The 19,647-nt window shown below is 53.5% G+C and overlaps 4 protein-coding genes across 4 annotated transcripts; 3 read left to right on the forward strand and 1 right to left on the reverse strand.

Moving 5' to 3' along the window:
* Positions 1 to 168: 168 nt before the first annotated feature.
* HER10_EVM0003267 (uncharacterized protein) lies at positions 169 to 3,344 on the forward strand. Its single transcript, XM_035472949.1, has 4 exons — positions 169 to 450; positions 569 to 787; positions 865 to 1,583; positions 1,634 to 3,344. The coding sequence occupies exons 1-4, from the start codon at positions 364 to 366 to the stop codon at positions 3,027 to 3,029; spliced, it is 2,421 nt and encodes an 806-aa protein (XP_035327782.1). The 5' UTR covers positions 169 to 363; the 3' UTR covers positions 3,030 to 3,344.
* Positions 3,345 to 10,229: 6,885 nt separating this feature from the next.
* On the forward strand, positions 10,230 to 12,595 carry HER10_EVM0000308 (ammonium transporter). The gene is made up of 3 exons (XM_035470095.1): positions 10,230 to 10,791; positions 10,860 to 11,783; positions 11,844 to 12,595. The coding sequence occupies exons 1-3, from the start codon at positions 10,722 to 10,724 to the stop codon at positions 12,377 to 12,379; spliced, it is 1,530 nt and encodes a 509-aa protein (XP_035327500.1). The 5' UTR covers positions 10,230 to 10,721; the 3' UTR covers positions 12,380 to 12,595.
* Positions 12,596 to 16,119: 3,524 nt separating this feature from the next.
* Positions 16,120 to 17,767, reverse strand: HER10_EVM0009030 (alpha/beta hydrolase fold protein; the record flags this gene model as incomplete). The annotated part of the gene is made up of 2 exons (XM_035478532.1): positions 16,120 to 17,253; positions 17,678 to 17,767. The coding sequence occupies 2 exons, from the start codon at positions 17,765 to 17,767 to the stop codon at positions 16,120 to 16,122; spliced, it is 1,224 nt and encodes a 407-aa protein (XP_035328307.1).
* Positions 17,768 to 17,965: 198 nt separating this feature from the next.
* Positions 17,966 to 19,273, forward strand: HER10_EVM0009480 (short-chain dehydrogenase; the record flags this gene model as incomplete). The annotated part of the gene is made up of 3 exons (XM_035478966.1): positions 17,966 to 18,712; positions 18,831 to 19,061; positions 19,139 to 19,273. The coding sequence occupies 3 exons, from the start codon at positions 17,966 to 17,968 to the stop codon at positions 19,271 to 19,273; spliced, it is 1,113 nt and encodes a 370-aa protein (XP_035328345.1).
* Positions 19,274 to 19,647: the final 374 nt, after the last annotated feature.

Genomic DNA, 19,647 nt, shown 5'->3' on the forward strand with positions numbered 1-19,647 from the left:
TTAAAGTGGAGCAACACCCCTCAGTGGGTGTGCCGCCGCGCGCGTGAGTTGGAGGTGGGAGGTCCCGGACGGTGGTGGTGTGTGTGGGTTGACGACAAACGGCCAGAGGGAAGCTGCGGATGAGCTGCGGCGGGGGGGAATGAGGAGAGGCCATTCTCCAGACCTCACCTTCCACCAACCCAACTTTCTTCGCGCAGCCAAACACACTTTTTCGATCGTCGCAAAAGGCAGTGTATTTCTTTTCCCATCGGGAACAGGCAAAGCCTCAAGATTCTATACTTTAACAAATCCACAACAAAGGGGAGGGCGGCTCGTATGTTGCGCGCGAGGCGAAAGGGAGAGAAAGACTCCAAGGTGCGGTAGATGGCGGGCCAACAGGGTCAGTATCATGATCGCGGCTTCCGCGAGGCTGTGTTGGGGAAGTGTCAGGTTCAGACCTGTGTTGATCGGGTACGTACGACGCAACTTTGCTTCCTTTGCATCTCTGCTTTTGTTTTCTTTGGGGCAACGCGAGAGGCCTCTGCAGCTTTTCCTAGTATCGACTTGCATGCTGACTCTACTTTGTTAGTTTGGCGACGGAGCTACCGAAGTGATCCGGCAACGCGAGCGCGACCACGTCAACGGCATCGAGAATGACACCCTTGTGCAGGGCGTCCCTTCTGACCAGATTGTAACGGGTGTCGAGGATGAGGAGGCGGGCAGCTCACAACCAATGTCCTTAGAGAGGAAGATACCAAGGACGCCGTACTTTAGGAACAACCTGACAGCTCTGTCGCAGAGATACAATGTTGGATCTCCCCTTCCCGCTTCGTCGGATGCCGTGAGGGACGACCACTTGGCTAACGGGACTCCCCCCTTTCCTAGCTCTACTTCGCTGCGTACGAAAACCGAATCTTCGTCTATCGCCCCAAGGGCATCCCGCAACAAGCACTCCCTCGGGAGCCGAACCTCATTCTGGCCACGAAGCCTGACAAGATCGCGCGACATATTGGAGGCACGCTGAATTTGCGCTTCTCCCATCAGATCAACCATATCGCCGTCGGGTTTCTCGGGAGAGAGGAAATCCTCGTTTCGGTCTACGACGATGGGTCGGTTTTCGCGTACTACGTCCGGAAGATTGCAAAGTATATCGAGCGCATAGCGTCCGGTTGTCGAGAACCCAATCCCGTGCCGACGTACTTCTTGCGCGAGAACGTGGGTATTTCGGCATGGGGGATCGCGATCCATCAAAAGTCGCGGCTCATCGCCATTAGCTCCAACAAGCGGGAAGTGACCGTCTTCGCCTTTGGGCTCTCCCGCTTGCCCGAGGAAATGGATTGTCATGCGAGACATTTAGATCACTGCGAAAGATCGGTTCTCAAGAGGAAACGAAATTGGAGGATTTGCATACCCCTGGGTGAAGGGGGTCACAACATCCCCAATCTTTCTCTCTGGGACGACCATCATGGGTACGCTGAGAAAGTTGTTGCGAATGATATCTACGGAACGACCTGGATCTTGGACATATGGAAGGCCGGAACGGCGCCGTTCAAGATATCGCACAGAGCTAACGTCCAAGGGCAATGGGCATTCCGTAATCCAATGTAGGCCATTTTCAGACACTTTGATGTCACCTCTGCTAATTCAATTTCAGGGGCTGGGGCGTCATTGTCCTTCCGTACGAGAGTTTCCTGCCCGCACGATCTGTGACAGACCTCCTGGGCATGGAGGAGTCAGACATCATGAACGCTAAAAACTCCCACGCTGGGCGATGGATTGAGACCCAACGGGGCCTCTCTCGCATTCGCGATCATCCTGCGGAGCCGATCGCTCAACGCATGCCGGAACCGGAAGCGTTCGGCCATCACCACGGAGCGGCATGGTTCCAGCATCAACAGCCAGCTTTCCTAGCTGCTATACTAAATAATCAGCAGTTTCTCGGACTTCCGGCACCTCCACCGCCGCCGTTTCCTCCCCCTCCTCCGGCACCAGCCGACAATGGTAATAATGCAGGCGGCGGTGCTGTACCCCCCGCGAATGCTATTGTCCCTCCTGGAGCCCCAGCGACACAGAATGCGGTCCTGTTCACCCCGGATCACGAAGACGATGATGACGACGGATGGAGCGAAGAGGAAGAAATCCCGGTCGCAGCATGGGACGATATGTCTTCTTCTTCTCTTGATAGCGAAGATGATGACGTGGGTGGGCCCATCGGGGAGGATGCGAATGAGATTGTCTTCATCGAGGAGGCGCTTTCTGCAACGGAAGAAAACGTTGGGTCTGGCGAGGGCATGACGCAAATTTCGCCGCCTGAGATGCTTTCCAGCTTTTTCAAAAACACGCCGAACTACGACATGAGCGAATTCCAATCTTCCTGGCTGGACATGGTCTATACGCCCCACGATGGCAAAACGTACGTTGCCCCAACGACAGTCATTGGACGCCTCCAGTATCTTCGTCGACCCCTGGTAAAGAACCGAAACACAAGGGAGCAGGACAGGAGCGCCCTTGAAGAATTGGGCAACCGGTGCTGCATCTTGCGAACCTACGAAGAGGACATTGAGATGCGCAGCATCAACCCAGACGACGGTGCGGCGGTCTTCTGCAAGGACCCGATCAGCTGGATGTACCCCCCTCACCCCTTACTGCAGCATTCCGAGCGGCTCAACATGATTCTTCACATTCCGGAGCTGTCGCTCGTGGTGATCGGATCCGCCATGGGTCGTGCTATACTGCTGACCCCGACACGCTCGCGCTACCACATCCCGGGGAACGGGTATAAGCTGAAGCAAGGGTTCCGGATTGACCGGGTTCTGCCAACACTCTCGGACGAAAAGGCAGGACGTCGGCCGCCTCGGGGACTCTATGGCATCGCTGCTGGTCCGATTCAGGAGGGCGGCGCGACGGGGTGTTTACTGCGTGCTGATGATGCGGCTATGCCGTCGCCTGCGTCGAGACGGTACAGGCTTATGCTCCATTATCGGGATCATAGTATTTTGAGTTACGAGATCAGTCGGGATGACAAGAATGAGCACGTTCTCATCTTTTGAGAGGCCGATTTCTCTGAAGAAGGGCAACGGTGAGGAGCCAAATCGAGGTATGGAGAGAGAGGTCGAGGGCAATGATTTATCAGATACGCTGGAGGCTCTGAGGGAAGGGGGTTATGCATTTTCTCTACGGACATGATGATGGCGTTTTCTTGAGGCATTTCCAAGGTTTTTTCTTTCCTGATACCCGGCCTAGTGAAACCCCCCTCTCTCTTCGTGGTTGCTTGCTCGCGGAAGAGGGAGAAGTTTTAGCAGAAAGATAGCTAGGCCTTTTGAAGAACACGATAGCCATTAACCTTGAACCGTGTGTAAGGTGTGTAATATTTCAATACTCACTGAAGACCAATCTTCTTGAGAGTGGCTGCTATGGAGAGGGGACGAAAGGGGTCCTGGAGTGATGACCGCACTGCTTAGTTTTTGAAGGGGTATGGAGGTTATCTTGCTAGGTCTCTCTCGCGGATTCTCTTGCCAAGTGCGATGTGATACCTTACTTGATCACAGCTCAGATGATACCCAGACTTTGTCGTATGTATCCTGAGCTATAGTCATGACGAAAGTCATTGATGTTTAAGATGAGATCATCTATGGATGGTGTATCCGTTGGCCAAGGTGGAACTTTATCCGCGTTTTGTCCCTGGGTCCTTACTTTTCGATGTTTCTTGCAGCGTAAAACTTGTCCAAGGTTGTTTTCTTTTCTCCCAAGGGTTTCGTCTTCTTGTGTATGGTGTGTAAACGGTCTTGCCGGCTTGGAGTAAGCTAGATGTGACCTGAGACCGGGAGCTGGGCGTGACATTCTTGGTGGCTGGTGTACTGATCAATGGCACGATGAAGTTGGATTGTTTGGTGAAGCTCACGGAATGTGGATGAGTAAACAAATCTGCTTTGCTGTCAGTATTTTGCTGCGACGAACTCGGTCTCGGGGTTTAGATTTGAGGAGGGATCTGGTGTGCTTCTCTTCGGCGTGGAGACCTTCGTTGAGAACTTGGGGTAGCGCGTTGTGTGTGATATAACCTTACGCGGTGACTTGAATACAGTGACACGAAAAGGCACGGATTTGGAGAGTTACGTGGTGGTGGACTCAACTTATGGAAGAACGATTCTGCTAGAATCCACGAACTTATAGCCATCGAGGCCCACTCCATATAGTCGCCGTTAGTATCTCCGAGTCAACACACAGGTAATGATCTAATGTCCAACCTACTATAAATAGATATCTTATTCCTGAGATTGAGTAGAAGCAACACCAGTATAGATATCGTCCATTATCAGCGTGGATAGACGATATTCTGAGCAGGCCGTTTCGCTGACTAGGGGACCAAGCTGGGCCGACATAATCAATTAAGTACACATCATATGTCAGAGCCAGGAAGGAAAGCCGCCTTGTAGTATGACACCGCTGCTGACGTTGGTTGTATTCAAGGCCGTATATGCGACGGATGCTAGATAGTCGAGGCCGACTTTGATCCATTGGCTGACATACCGTCTTGTAGAAAGCAGCAGTATGTTCCGGAATAGAAGCAAAAATACCTTGGCACGATCGCAATTTGAGAGGGAAGCTGAAAGGGCCATATCCATCCTGCTGTCTGCCTGGCTCGGTTCGTCCCCACAGCCCCTTGATGAATTTTATACCGGTCTTGCTAAAGACTTTGGCCATTGCCAAATACGTCAAGCGATGAACCCCCAGAGGTTGGACGGAGGAGTCACTTTACATAGACTCTGTTTCTAGTCGCTCTGGGAATGATATGACACGTCTTTCGGACTATCGCACCGACATCGACTTGCTCCATCCTGTGTGAATGCACTTATTCAGCCAGCATAGACCGGTGCCACAGCAGATACGGAGAAAGTACGATTGGAAGGCTTTCCGATCAAGGGACATTCACTGCCCTGAAAATAAATGGAATTGTTCCTGTGCTACCAGGTCACAGAGGCCTCGAGCGATGGTCAGTTATGCCATACAGTAGAGAACTATCAAGCAAGGCCCTGCAACCCTTTCAGCCAGACCTTCGATTCCTCCACCAAAATACACACGACGGATCTAGAATAATGTTTGGCACTCTCTCCATGGCGAGCAGTCGTTCCATCCTCTAGATCTCTCAGACCATCTTGGGGGCCCCTGCCACTCCGTTATTCAAAACATAGAAACAATGTACCGAAGTAGTTCGCGGCGAAATAGAGTTTCCCTTTCACGTCAATCCAGAAGGCTTGGAAAATAACGTGTCTCAAGGCGGTCACCGATGATTTTGATGCGAGTCTCTTCCCCTGTCTTCCTAAGAGGTCAGTGGCCGCAGAGCTTCCAGGGAGATATAGAGGACTCTAACTTATAGGTAGCTCACCTGTTACCAAACGCCCCCACGCAGAGAGTCAAGTTCTGGCTATCAGCATGGAGACCTTGAGCAATATGTGAGGTGTAAACGGCACTTCATGATACGGAGATACCGCAGAAAGGATGCCATCATCTGGTCTAGTCCACGAAAGGATCTCCCTATCGCATCATCAGACTTCCCAGAGACCTCGTTGCAAATCACAACTTGCAGCTATTCTATATAGTTCTGTGATCAATGAGTCTTGCCAACTATTAAACGTGGAATCACCTGGATCGAGGTCTTTTTATGACAAGCTTCAATCCCGTACATAGAGAGGTCAGCCAATGCTTGAACATAGCCGTTACCCCCCTCAAACAGCCCGCAGCATATAGCGTGAATGATCGCGGATAACCATCGACTGGACGCGCTGATGAGAGAAGCATCAAGTAAATCGCAGCGTCGCCCGCGACGCTGTTATCCATCGGCATCATGTTCCGTAGGCTTGACCAAGACATCTAGAGCGTCCATAACGACAGAGTCACACTCGGTTGACACGTAACATCACAAAAGCAGGATCATTGAAACAGGGGGGAAACTTTGTAGTTTCTGCATTCTCCGCCAGAAATTTTCAAGGGAGCAGACTGTTGATGAGATATGAGCCATGTGTGAAGCTATATTGAGCAGATAGCTGCCTCAAACATAGACAGGCTGTTGCGGATGTTTCATCTTTGCCAAATCCGCCTGGGTTGTTGGGCAAGGAGACATAGAACACAGCCCGTCGACCTAGACGAATCTCGTGGCCGTGGCATGTTCGTTCGTAAAAAACCCTCAAATTGTGAAGCAGGTCTGACGTAGGACTCACGCACTGCGTCTGAAGTGGTCAAGATGCGGGACGATGTCGACTCGATCATGACAGAGGAACGGAGCTGACTCCTTGCACCCCGAATACATGTGTAATGTCGTTATTTGTATACTTTGAACCCTTTTCTGATAACACCAAAGGAAGCCTGTCTTCTGGGTCTTGGTACTCCCACGATGCAGTGGAAGTCTCGTCACATTCCAGAACGATTCAACTCCACACGATACCATCATACGATCATCCAAAGTCACGTAGTCACTTGCTCTTCAAAAGCAAGCCATCAGTCTGCAACGCCGACTCGACCTGCCTGAACCTCATATCCATAGAATCCTTCTAGAAGGAGAAGAACAAATAGGGGATGACCGAGAAAGAATGGAAAGCCCACGGCCTTCGGCCGGCCCGAGCGGACCCACTTTGACTGCCGGAAAGGAGCGAACGCCCCCGAAGTGGATCCCTCTCCCGCTAGCGGAGAGGGAAAATGACATTTTGCTCTGACAAAACGACCAGGGTCCCGATTGGCTCATCTGGGCGCTGATAAGGCTAAGGTTTAGCGCAGGTCGACTGGCGCCGGGAACAGGGAATCTCTTCTTTTGGACGACCGGCGTCGCTAGGATGAGAGGAGGGAGAGGCGCACCACACACATTGGACGTCATCTTTTTTATTATCGGTTGCCCCCCAACTTCTGGGCCGTGATGCCCACATGTCGGGTGGTTTCAAGTAGGCGGACGTCGTCCCGGACTGGGCAATAGTTGGGTTCTTCTCGAACACGATCATCGCCGCGCACTTAGTATAGAGGCCCCCGTCTCAGGAGGTCGAAGCCGGCAGTCAGTAGCAGAAGATTTTGGGGGACCAAAGCTGGGGTGCAGCAGTATCGGAGGGGATAGCGCGCGATAGGGCATGATGCTCCAGAGCGATGACATATGCTCATGCAACGATTTGATGCAGATAATTGCGAAGCGTTCGACTGGTCGCGCGGGAGCTTATCAGGTTCGATGCGTGAGGCGGACGTCACCAATATGCGAAATCGCCAGTCTACCCAGCTCATCGGTCGTTTAATGCGCAACGTGTCTAGAGAATGTCATTGTTGGAGGCGCTTATCCGGTGCAATGAGCGTCTTTCTGATGGCCATGTCAGTAGCTTGATTTGGAGGCACGCCTCTTTGCTGATCTCGAGCACCGCCCAGGTTTTCCCACCTCTAACAAATACAGGCGTGGCGACCGAGGACCATAGTGGGTCATGGTCATCGTTTCGGTAAGTCTTCAAATCGATCTCAGCCCATGATGCTACTCGTCTCAAACGTGAGAAATATAACGGCAGTTCAAAACCAGTAATTATAGCGTGAGAGCTGAGAGATAGTGACATCCCGCGCCTGAACTTCCAAGACTCGATAGTCGTCGTCCAAATATTCAAGACTTAAAGGGCGTTGATAATGTTAGGGATTGGTCGAATAGAATCAAAAGCAACCGGATTTGCGCCTGTTAAAGATGCAGCCAAACAGATAGCGTTGATTGGAGGTCCCCAGCCTGGGATCGACCTCGGTGGAGGAAGCCAAGTTTGAAGGCCCCTCTGCGTTCTCCGGTTCCCTTAGGTGCTGGAGTCTGGATGCGATGCACCTCGCGAATTGGGCTCTCAAGTGTTAGCAAACGGTTGCCAGGCTGAAGACTAATGGATTTCAACCCCACAACGAGAGGCGCGTCTCCGAATGAGCGATGGGTCCAGCAAGCCGATTTCTTCCTTGACATGTGCCGAAGACGGAGCTGCAAGAGCCAGAACCCTCTACGAGCAAGGGTGAAGAGTGGCATCGATTTTTTCGAGAAAAGAAATTTGGTCAGTCTTTCGAGTCGTCAAGCGGCCTGCTCCAGAATTCATCTTGGTGTTGCAATGCAACTTGACCGAGAGCATTCAAATCATGCCACATCAATGTTGGAGCTAGTAGAAAAGTCGCGGTAGCCTCGCTCGTTTGAAATGACGGTACGCGCCACACCAAAGGTTATCTCTGGCTCTGGCAGATTAGACTGTCAGTTGGCGTCAACATGGATGAAGAGTCTTGTCAGGAACGCATGGCCGATTCCGCCAGCCGTCCGCCTCACAGCGTCTCGGCTGAAGCTGATACGCAGATGGGCACGAGGGATCATGTCCTCATAGTGGGTGGGTGGGTTAGCTCTAGTCATTGGCCGTGAGGTCGGCAGCACGCATCGCGTGTGCTATGTGAGACAAATCGTAGTGTATTAGTCGAGAGTACCGCTATAGGACTGTGCTCGAGCAAGGGCAGTGACCGAATTCCTGGGAGCAAACCCCGTCGACAAATGCCAATGCTGAAAAGCAAAGCCAAGCCTTACGATAAGGTCGAGACATCCTCTGACCTGATCAATAGCTGCTGAAATTTGGGGGTTTGGGGGTGGAGGACGCTACGGGAATTGTCGTGAAGAGGATTGCCCCATTGGGGCAATTCCACTGAAGAAGAAAGGGAGCGAGGGATTTGGGGGTATCCCAGGCCGACAACCCCGAGTCCCACCATCGTGAGGTCTTGTCCCGCCTGCATCGGTGGAGGGTGTCCGGGTGGGTCGAGTGATTGCCGGACTGCTGGGCCGTGAAGATGCAGGGGGGGAGATGACAAGCGTGGATTCTGGAAAAAGAGAGTGAATGAGTGAGAGAATTTGCAAACTTGTGATGGAAATGGCTGACTAAACAGCCACAGTGAGCTCTGAGTGGACCAAAGGCATTTCTTTGATTCAGCCCAATTACTGTCCACCACTGACAGGTCCCGCTTGGGCTGCGCCTATCGCATGTCTTATCTGTGGTTCTGTCAAGTGTCAAGCGTATCTGGGAGACTGGTCGTCCGCTCGGGTCGATGTTTCTTTTCGTTCATGATTGATTCAATGATGACAGCCAAGGACCGAGGATGATTGGAGCTTGGGGGGAGACACGGAGGCAGCCAAGCGTGACTGTTGAGGCTGTCTCGATAGTTTCGATGGCTTGGCTTGGCAAGTTGTATTTTGGCTGCTGTATGTTCGGCAGGAGTGGCAGTGTCGCAGCCGGTGAGGTATTTGTCGTGCTGGGACAGATATCGGCCGAGTGGAGGGTTGACCTGACTACTGTTCATTGAGCCTGAACTTAGACCATTGATCTTGGTAGATAGAGTCGCCGTGGGTGCATAGGGCGAAAGATCAGGCCGGCGCTGACATGGCATTTCAGCATCAGAAATTGGTCGATGTGAATGGGAGGAGACGAGAATCATGGACAAGCTTGTGCCCCAAAGTCTCACACAAGCACGTGTACTGTCACAGGTACTACTCCGTAAGCCTCCACATAGACGGCGAGAGTGAACTGGAGCAAGAGCTTAATCCCCAGGCTCATTGCCTTCGATTCCACTGCCATGGGCTATTGTCTGAGAAGAATCGAAGCCTGGGTACTCCATACTTACACCTGCATCATCATCGTCGACTCTAGGTGGTCGAGGTAAGGTAGGCAGGTGTGCCTGCTTGAGCTCATTCGATTCTGAGATTGGTGTGTAGGTACTGCGCAGAGACAGTACGTAGTACCAGAATACGTACTTTATCAGGACTAATGCGAATGACAATGACAGTGACATGGTGGCCGGCCGAGGAAGGCGTGGGGCGCGATAGGTGCAAGGACATTCCGCAGTACGTACCGATGCAAGTTCGACTTGTGGCAGGGGAGGGGCGTCTCTAGGCCAGGATTTCCCCCGAACGGCCGGGTCTGGCTTGCACTTGCCATGCTTTGCCTTCTTTGCTTTGGGGCCCACGGGCATTGAGTTCGGGATAGAACGCTCAGTCAGGTTCAGTCTTTTCCCGCCTTCTTCCTTCTGTCTCTACTTGTATCCGTAGTCCCTAGCAGAGGAGAAGCACCCACTTTATTCCCTCTAACGTACTGCGTCCGCCGCACCATGCTTGTCCACTCACATGTTCATCATTTGCCCAACATGGCCCGTGTCGTGTCTCTTATCTGCCCGCACCAAAACTCACTTACACTTTCCTGTCTGTCAAATCACCCACTGATTAACCCGTTGCCCAATGTCAAATGTCTACCTACCGAGCAATGCCCTCCACCTCAGTGCCTCCCCATCCGCTCCCACAACGCCTCCTCCGTATGCGGATTGCCCACACTAAGGTAGCTCCGCTGGCCCAGGCAATTACACCCCCAGACACGGCCAGGGATCACCGCAGTATTCCATGCTCCCTCTGCCGCAACCACGTCCTTCTTGAAGCCACCCCTTCTCTCTTCTGTCCTTCCTGTCTGGTATCTTTATATATGATCCTACCTGTCCCTCCCATCCCGTTTCTGTCCGCCTGTTCGTTCCTCTTCACCCAGGCAATTCGTCTCATCTTGAATCCGACCTACCCTGGCCGTCGACAATCTCGTCCCAGCTCTGTCCACATTCGAGACAGCTTGCTCTTGAGAAAAAAAAAATAATAATACTCCCTCATCCCCTCTCCTGACTCTTCTACGCCATCCAATCCTCTGGTGAACACCTCGCACGACCCCGATACCGCACACCAATCGCCCATCATGTCTTACACGCATACTGGAGCTCCTACGGAGTTCAATGGCACCAACGAAGATTACGGTGGTGATTCCAGTACGTCGACAACTTCCCGCAACACTTGGGGCTCGCCTCGACCGACTTTGATGCTAATCCGTGAATAGCCACCACGAACCTGAACCAATGGTACCAATCCGGTGACCAGTCTTACATTCTCGTCTCGGCCGCCATGGTTCTGCTCATGATTCCCGGCATTGCCTTCCTTTACTCCGGTCTCGCCCGCAGAAAGTCGGCCCTCTCCCAATTGTGGGTGGTTATGATGAGCTTTTCAGTCATCGTCTTCCAGTGGTACTTCTGGGGTTACTCTCTGGCCTTCAGCGAAACTGCCACCAACGGCTTCATTGGTGATCTTCGACACTTTGGCCTCATGAAGGTTCTCGCTACTCCCTCCCAGGGCTCGCCTCTCGTTCCCGCCCTTCTCTACTCCTTCTACCAGATGATGTTCTGCGCCGTTACTGCCGCCCTCACTGCTGGTGCCACCGCCGAGCGCGGCCGAGTCATTCCCTGCATGGTCTTCATCTTCTTCTGGGCCACCCTCGTCTACGCCCCCGTCGCCTGCTGGGCTTGGAACGCCAACGGCTGGGCCTTCAAGTACGGTGTTCTCGACTACGCCGGAGGCGGCCCCGTCGAGATTGGTTCCGGCATGTCGGCTCTCGCCTACTCCTGGGTTCTCGGCCGTCGCAACGAGAGAATGATGCTCAACTTCCGTCCCCACAACATCTCCCTCATCACTCTCGGCACCATTCTTCTCTGGTTCGGATGGTTGGGTTTCAACGGTGGTTCCGCCTTCGGTGCCAACCTCCGTGCCGCCATGGCTTGCTGGAACTCCTGCTTGACCGCCATGTTCGCTGCCATGACCTGGTGCCTTCTCGATTTCCGTCTGGCCAAGAAGTGGTCTCTTGTTGGCTGGTGCTCCGGCACCATTTCCGGTCTCGTTGCCGCTACCCCTGCCTCCGGTGTCATCACTCCCTGGGCTTCCATCATCCTCGGTGTTGTCGCTGGTGTTGCTTGCAACTTCGGCACCAAGAGTAAGCCATACTTTCCTCGCACCCCTTGAAGTAGATCACTGCTAACATGAATGTCCTCAGTCAAATTCCTCCTCAAGATTGACGACTCTCTCGACGTATTCGCCGAGCACGGTATCGGCGGTATTGTCGGTCTCATCTTCAACGCCTTCTTCGCCTCCAGCTCGATTATCGGTCTCGACGGTGTCAACATGGGAGTCTCTGGCGGCTGGGTTGACGGCAACTACAAGCTCATGTACATCCAAATTGCCTACATCGTCGCCTGCTGCGCCTATACTTTCGTCATGTCCGCCATCTTGGCCAAGGCCATCGACATGATTCCTGGTCTGAAGCTCCGCGCTTCCGAGGAGGCTGAGCTCCTGGGTATGGACGACGACCAGCACGGTGAATTCTCTTACGACTACGTCGAGGTTCGCCGCGACTTCCTTGCCTGGACCCCTCACCAGGCCGAGCCCGCCGGAGAGGGAAAGTTCATTCCTCAGCACGGAATTGAGGAGCACCAGCACATGGCCAACAACGGAGCAAGCAGTGGATCAGACGAGCCCAAGCCTGTGACGCCCCAAGGCGAGATCAGGAGCGAGAAGGCTCCTTCTCTGTAAATTGGGAGCCCGTGCCATGAGGAAGAGTTGGTCACTTTGATTTGAATTTTTGGGTGCCGTATAGGCTCCAAAAGCGAGGCGTTATTTACAGGATGGGATTGATCTAAAGCTGTTTTCCCCGTTGGAAGGATATCCCGCAAAATGCGAAGCGAGCAGATACTTTTTTTATTTTATTGTTGTATAATACCCCATGGTATATCCGTAATGAGAAGCCAAATAAAAGCGACTCTGATCTATTCTAGACGCTCAAGCGCATTTCCCTTCTGGTGAAGAACTCTGACAGTTTGATGGGACGAAAGCATCGAGAGAGCGCATAAGGAGGGGGGGTATTACGACGAGGATGCATGCGGTGTTGCCGAATGTCTCATCCTCCTGTACGACCGGAAATGACAACCAAGAAGGCAGAGAGAGAAAACACAAAAACAGCGCACCACTTCTGTATGTGTACATGCTTGGCGGAGCTGGATAGTTGCGGTCAAGTGTCACAAGTTTGTGGAATGTCAGGAAGGTTGTGCAAAGGGGGGTGGAGGGTGAGGGGGGAAAGGATCGAAACACGGCCATCAGCCTTGGCGCAAGCTCTATTTCTGCTGCTGGCATGTTTGATTCGTTGGCAGATCCGACTACTGTAGTAGACATCAGGTTGTTGCCCGGGTTTTCCTGCTCACTCACACCCAGTCTCACTTGGTACTCACACTCTTACTCTCGTCGAGTCGGCAGTGCGTCTCCCCTCTCGTCCCGACTCTTGTCCTGATGATTGAGTTTTGGGTTTAACTTTTTACACGCGACTCGAGGCACTGAGTTTTCCAGGCGGATAATTAGGCTGCAGTTCCCCGGACGAGCTACGTTATTTGTTGCTTGGGTTGCTTTGGTGCTCATCTATTCGTTCCGTTTTGGCTACCACGTCCGGTCGACCACGGTATGGTTAAGATTGGTTCGGCCAGTTTGGCTCGGAGACCGCGGATCCAATTGGTCCTCCATCTCTCTGCCCAAATTGGAACGTTCATCTCGCGCATCTTATGTCCCCTCCGCCGGCCGTCCCAAACGGCATGCATACGTATTCGTACGCGACTTGGGTCCTTGGGATGATACGCCGAGTGGGATGATGTTCTGCATACAATGCGCCCTGGGACACCGAACAGTATGTCTGTGTCCTCTGCTTGGGGACATCTTTCAGCTTCGGATAATGACTCTCGTTTCTGCTTTCCATTGATGACAGCCCAAGCGCCGCGGTACAGTACCGGTAAGCCGACGTCGGCGCCAGCTCTGATGCTAATATTCTGGAGAAGGGTGCGACTATTTCCGAGCGGACGTAGACAACACCGTTACCGTTGGTCATCGAGGCAATTAATCATGAAGACATGGCGAAGAAGAGAGAACGAGTACGTACTGTAGCCTAGTGTAAGCGATCGGGAATTGGCGCTTCACGCTGGTCTTCTTTTCGAGGGGGGTGGGATCGTTGGATGGGGCGGCATCGTCAACTTGTCAAGGATCCCCCCATCGACATTGAGGCCCCTGTCGACGCACCCTTTTTTTTTTTTCGCCCACGCTACCGACGTCGGGGGGGCTTGTCGCCTTAGTGAACCCCACCCACGGCCAAATGTCCAAGAGATAAGGAATTGAACGCTGAGTGGGCGAACCGGCGTCGCGACCCCCAAAGATGGTCTGCCCATCTCAGAAATATGTCCACTTTTTGGGAACGTTCAAGCCGTCGGGGCGAGCTAGTCTGATATACCTTAGTCGAGCATGCATCATGGGGGTTTGGCGGCTTGCATTGGGCGTCGGTTGATGAAAGGGCGCGCGGGTGAAGGGGAAATTCGGAAGTGAGAAGACTGGGGGGATCGATATGGATACGAAGGCTGATTGATGCCGCCAGTTCCTTTGGTTCCTTATCTTTGCAATTGAATAGGAGAAGTGGGAGTGAAGAGAGATGGTGGTCATGCGAGCTGAAAGATTGGTAAAGAGGGAAACGTGGGAGGAATATCGGACAAAGGTGGACGAGACGGAGAGAGAGAGACTGAGAGAGAAGGGGAGGCCGCAGAGGAGAAGGTAGGTGAGGAAGGAGGGCGCCAAGTGGGAAATTGTTAGGCAAGAAAGTGCGGTGCCATGGGGGGGTCAACTTTCAATGTCTTGGCAGGACCCAACGGGCCATACGCACCTGCTACCAGACAAATGAGCAGCGTAGTGTACGGAGTATGGGGCAAGAGCAAGAGAGGTAGTCGCGATGTCGAAATATGAAGTCATATTCAAGATGCGGCTCTTCCAGCTGGCTTCAAGCTTTTGCTGCACCCCAAGATCCAGCGGGCGCTCGACGGGACTTTTTTCTCCCTTTCCCCAGATCTCGGGAAGCGGTTCGTCCCCCTAGGGGACCTAGGTACATGTCTAAAATAAAAATCTCCTAGATAAAGAAAAGAGTTGATCCTTCCCGTTGCGCGATGGCGATGCGGCAGAGGCAGAGGGAAACGCATCCAAGGGCCCGGGAGTTTGGATCTTGCGCCCGCAAGAGGTGGGTTTTCGTGGTGGTTTGGCGGGCGTTGCGGGCGCAACGACATGTTGGCGTGCCTTCTGGGTGTGTGGTGTGGTGTGGCAGGTGCAACGGTCTGATTTGCGATAAGATAGGAGCACCTGCAGTTTGCAGATGTGGAATCCCGAATGGCTTACTTAAGGTACTTACCTCTCAGGAAGGTGCCTTGTGAGTGCCTTCCACTTTGAAATTTTCCTATGTCGACGACGTTGATTTAAACAACTACATACCCTCTTCCTAGACCCCGGAGGCCTTGTCGGAGCCGTTGACGTCTTGCCGCCTTGGGGAGAGACAACATGTCGTTAAAGCAAGCCCCAAAGAGCCTCAAATCGGCTTTTGTGGAACGGGGGTTCGTTTCGGTTCGTCTTTTTGGGCTTCCCGCACCCGCGGGAACGGGAAACGAGATGAAAAGGCAGTGTCATGCTGGCGCTGGGCACGCGGCTCTTTGAGAAAAGGGAAAACGGTTACGCGATATTTACATGATGAAAACTCCCCAGTGGTGAGGGGAGATGAGGGGGGCCGCCGCTACCGTACCCCGAACGAACGTGCCAAAGTCTTGGCCCTTTTCTTTGGAGGCAGATCTTGTAGGGCGACGAATCGGCGAAGCTCCTTTTCTATTGCGACACGACTGGGCGAGATTTCGAATCCCGTCTCGTGGTCTAGAATCATTTCAACCTGTTCGGTTTGTCCCTTGTGGTCGAGTGTTGACGGCAATTGACGCGGTGCATCCAGGATTTGGGGTACCCGGCCCCAGCTGTACCCTCCCAATGACTGACTACCCGCGGTATGCACATCGTGACCTCGGTTCGAGACACCCTTGCCTGTTGGAGATAGTCAATTCGGAATCGAGGAACCGGACTTATGGGCGCATCGCAACAGGGCAAAGTTGTGCTGCTGCACGTCAGATGCTTCTTTTTGCAGTCATGAGAAAGCTCACCCGAGTCTGATATGACGGGAAAAGAACGCCCTTGCTTGCGAGTGCATGCAGGTGGCTGGCCAAGGAATTGGCCCAATATCGAATCATCGACCAGGGCGCTATATTACCACGAGGATTTCAGCACCGGATAAGAGGGACAGACATGTTATGTTCTCACGAGCAAACTAGACGAACGACGCGGCAGCAGAGGAACGAGCAGAACGAAACGCCGACGTGCACTTGGCATCTAAGGGTCATCAAAGGCGGTGGTGGTATCATGTGCAATCATTGATCGACAGAAAATCATGACAAACACTTTGACGCCCAGTTCCTCATCCTCCGAGACGCGTCCCCGATCGTTTCGCACTCGGATTCGATCAAAATTCCATCGTGGACCTCGGTGGACGCTACCTCCAGCTGGACGTCCAACCCGGGATTCCGTCTCCTGACTGCTTCCGCAAAGACCCGCGAGTCATCGCAGAACACTTCCTGCGCGCCGGCCGTTACGTATACTGACTTGGCGATAGTGCGAATCTCCCCGAACCACTCCATGTCGCCATCTAGTGCCAGCGGTTCGTGCGGGTTCGTGGCTTGCTTCGCTACGTGGTCGTCGGCAAAGAGGTAGCCGCCAGCCTTGGCAACGATGGCAGCTGAGAGCATATCGACACGGTGATTTGTTCGATAGGAGACGGCATCGGTGCGAAGCGTGAGGAAAGGGGAGACCAAGAACGTGCCGGCGAGGGGGCCACTTAGCCGAATAGGCTGGACGTCGGGGTGGGGACGGAGGAGATGGCAGAGCACCTGGGTTGTGAGGTTCCCGCCAGCCGAGTCGCCGCCGATGATGAGATTCTCTGGCGTGACGCCGGATCGAAGGAGGTGATTGAGGGCCGCCACGGCCTGCTGCAGCTGCGTCGGGTATCTAGCACCCGGGCAGAGGGTGTATTGCAGGACCGCGACGGCGACCTCATCTCCGTTGCTATCGCCGGGCTTGCCGTTGACGTAGCATTCCCAGCACCAGGTGAGGTGGCCCGGGGCCAATGGGGCGACGTACCCCCCGCCGTGGAAGAAGAGTACGAATTTGGAGGCTTTCTTGCGGTTGCCGAGCCACATGATGCTTCCGCTGTCGCCGGCGGCTGCGGCATGGTTAATATCGGCCCCGGTGCCGAGAGGCTCGACGTCGTGGTGGAGTCGGTCGAGGGCGGCGGTGTTGGCGTTCTTGGACTCTTTGGCTTTTTGCTTTGCGAGCCAGGCCGAGTAGACTTGCAGGGTCGGAGTGGCCAGGAATTGAATCTCACGTGGCTGGAAGACGCCCAGAACGATGCGGTAGGTTGCGGCCAAGAACCAGAATCTCAGCGGGATGCCGCGGCGGATGGCGCGTGGTAGCCCGAGAGCTACGATTGAAAAAAAGGTAGGGAAAGCTGTTTTATTCGGTGAGTTCTACGTTATGTAGCTTGTCGATTGTGGTACTTACCCCATAGTATATGAAAGATGAGGCCGATCTTCTGGAGAGGTCGAAGACCAGATTGTGCTTGGGCCATGGTTGCTGATCTGATCCGAAATGCCGGAGCCGAGTTTCTTGCTGACGTGAAAAGAGGAGCCCACAGCTAAGTCTTTCGAAAGAGTCTAGATATTCTTGGGAACGACTGAAATAAGGCAGTCCGCAGCTTCAAAACGTTGGCGCAAATGCGTGCCGAGGTAGTCAAGTTTGTTGAGCCAAGGTGTAAAGCGGGGAGATGCTGCACTGACGGACCCCGCGGCGGGCCGACATGGAGAATATAGAACCCGTCCCAAAATATGGGGAAACCAACATCTATTTTCCCCGCCTCCGGCTGTTCTGTCTTGGCAAGCTTTTGTGTAGGACGGACATTGGAGTCATACGGAACCGCTCCAGAAAGCTGAACCGGGGGTCGCCTTCGGAACCAACCCGATGTGGGGTCCGGGATGGACCCATTGGCGAACGGTCTGGGGAAGAGAATGGGATCACGGAGGCGGGACGAAGGAGAGACGGTTATTGTTCAGATGCTCGTCTTCATCCCACTCTATATGGGGGGTCATATCGCTCAATATCGATGACCAGAATTATTGCAAAGTGTATCATTTGTCCAATTCACTCTCTCCCCCAAGTCCCACTCGCCCACCACCAGAGATTATGCCTTTTACAATCGACACCGTCGCCGTCTTCCTGCGCGGGACCATCCTCAATCCGGCCCTCGTGGCCGCGGTAGCGGGAGCAGCAACGCTCTCCTTAGACCAAGCCGTCCTCGCCGCGAACAAGATCCCCTTCACCATCACCCAACTCCAACTCGCCTCCTGCATGCTCGCGGCCGCCGGCGTTGGCCTTCGGCTCCACGAGTACCTCACCCGCGGGACAGCCAACAACTGGACGACGGACTCGACGTGGGACTGGTCCAAAGAGATCGTCGTCGTCACGGGCGCCAGCGGCGCCATCGGCATCGGCGCGGGCGTGGTGCGGGACCTCCTCGCCAGGAACCCGCAGACGACGATTGTGGTGGTAGACTATGTTCCCATGGCATGGCAGCCGGCACCCGGGACGGGGGATAACCTGCACTACTACCAGTGCGACTTGAGCGATAAAGAAAACATCCGCTCGCTCTGCCAACGCATCCGCGCCGAGGTCGGGGACCCGACGGTGCTGGTGAATAATGCTGGGCTGGGGCGCGGCGCCACCGTCATGGAGGGGACGTACGCCGACGTGGAGCTGACGATTAACACGAATCTGCTGGCGCCGTTTTTGCTCATCAAGGAGTTTCTCCCGCACATGGTGAGGAGGAATCACGGGCACATTGTGAATGTGAGCTCGATGAGTTCTGTGATGCCGCCTGCGCAGATTGCGGATTATGCGGCGACAAAGGCCGGGTTGGCGGCTCTTCATGAGGTATATTTCTTTTTCTTCCCTTCTGGTCGTAAAAGCCCAGACTTATAGAGCGGGCTTGACTACTCGAGATGAAGCTCCTCGAGAAGAAGCATCCTACTGATGTCGGGGAAAACAACAGAGTCTTCAGCTGGAACTGAAATACATCCACAACGCGCCCAAGGTCCGGCTGACGCTGGGTGTCCTGAGCTTCATCAAGACGGCCATGTTCAGCGGCGAGACGGGGCAGTCGGCTTTTATGTTCCCGCTGCTTGAGCCGGATGCCGTTGCGGGAGCGTTTACGGATGCGTTGTATAGCGGGTACGGGCGGGTTATTTACCTGCCGGGTATCACGCGGTACATTGCCATGTTGGTGAGTGCTTTTCTCTCCTCTCTCTTTTCCTAATCTTGTTTTCGAAAAGAATTTTCAGTCTGCTAATGTTGAAATAGAGGAGTTCTCCCGAGTGGTTTTGGAGGATTGCGAGGGAGAGCACTGCGGGGCTCAAGGTGAATTTTAAGGGGTATCAAAAGGTTGATGGAAAGACTGGAAAGTTGAAGATTTCGGGTGAGAAAGGAGGCGTTTAGTCGGCGTCACGACGGAGTCGGCTCTCAAAGAAGGGGGAATATACGGTGCTTACTCGGTCGGGAAAAGGCGGTACTGTCCCTGATCTTTGCTGTTCCGCACATGCAAGAGCTTTTCGAAGATTTATATACGGTTGGGCTTCTTGGTTGATATTTCTGGTTTAGAATATAATCCAATATACATGTATCACAGGAAACAGGCTTAGTAGGTAGTTGCTATATCAAAGAACTTTCACGTCGCAAATAACCACAAGACCATGCGGTCTCGTCCAACCCTTAGGAGGGACAATGTTTTCCAGTGAAAAAGCCTTGCCGTTTGGCTTGACTACATGATGTTTATTGTCCTGGCTTAGAAGAACTCTGCCTAAGTCGCGGGG

The sequence above is a fragment of the Colletotrichum scovillei genome (genome assembly GCF_011075155.1).
Source record: "Colletotrichum scovillei strain TJNH1 chromosome Unknown Contig00010, whole genome shotgun sequence".
Lineage (NCBI taxonomy): Eukaryota > Fungi > Ascomycota > Sordariomycetes > Glomerellales > Glomerellaceae > Colletotrichum > Colletotrichum scovillei.

Excerpts from the sequence above, each read along its gene's own strand:
- HER10_EVM0003267 (XM_035472949.1), top strand. The coding sequence starts at position 364 with ATGGCGGGCCAACAGGGTCAGTATCATGATCGCGGCTTCCGCGAGGCT. Across the intron at positions 788-864 it reads CTCTGTCGCAGAGATACAAT|CTCTACTTCGCTGCGTACGA; the intron begins GTTGGATCTCCC and ends CCCCTTTCCTAG. Across the intron at positions 1,584-1,633 it reads TGGGCATTCCGTAATCCAAT|GGGCTGGGGCGTCATTGTCC; the intron begins GTAGGCCATTTT and ends ATTCAATTTCAG.
- HER10_EVM0000308 (XM_035470095.1), top strand. The coding sequence starts at position 10,722 with ATGTCTTACACGCATACTGGAGCTCCTACGGAGTTCAATGGCACCAAC. Across the intron at positions 10,792-10,859 it reads AGATTACGGTGGTGATTCCA|CCACCACGAACCTGAACCAA; the intron begins GTACGTCGACAA and ends ATCCGTGAATAG. Across the intron at positions 11,784-11,843 it reads TTGCAACTTCGGCACCAAGA|TCAAATTCCTCCTCAAGATT; the intron begins GTAAGCCATACT and ends GAATGTCCTCAG.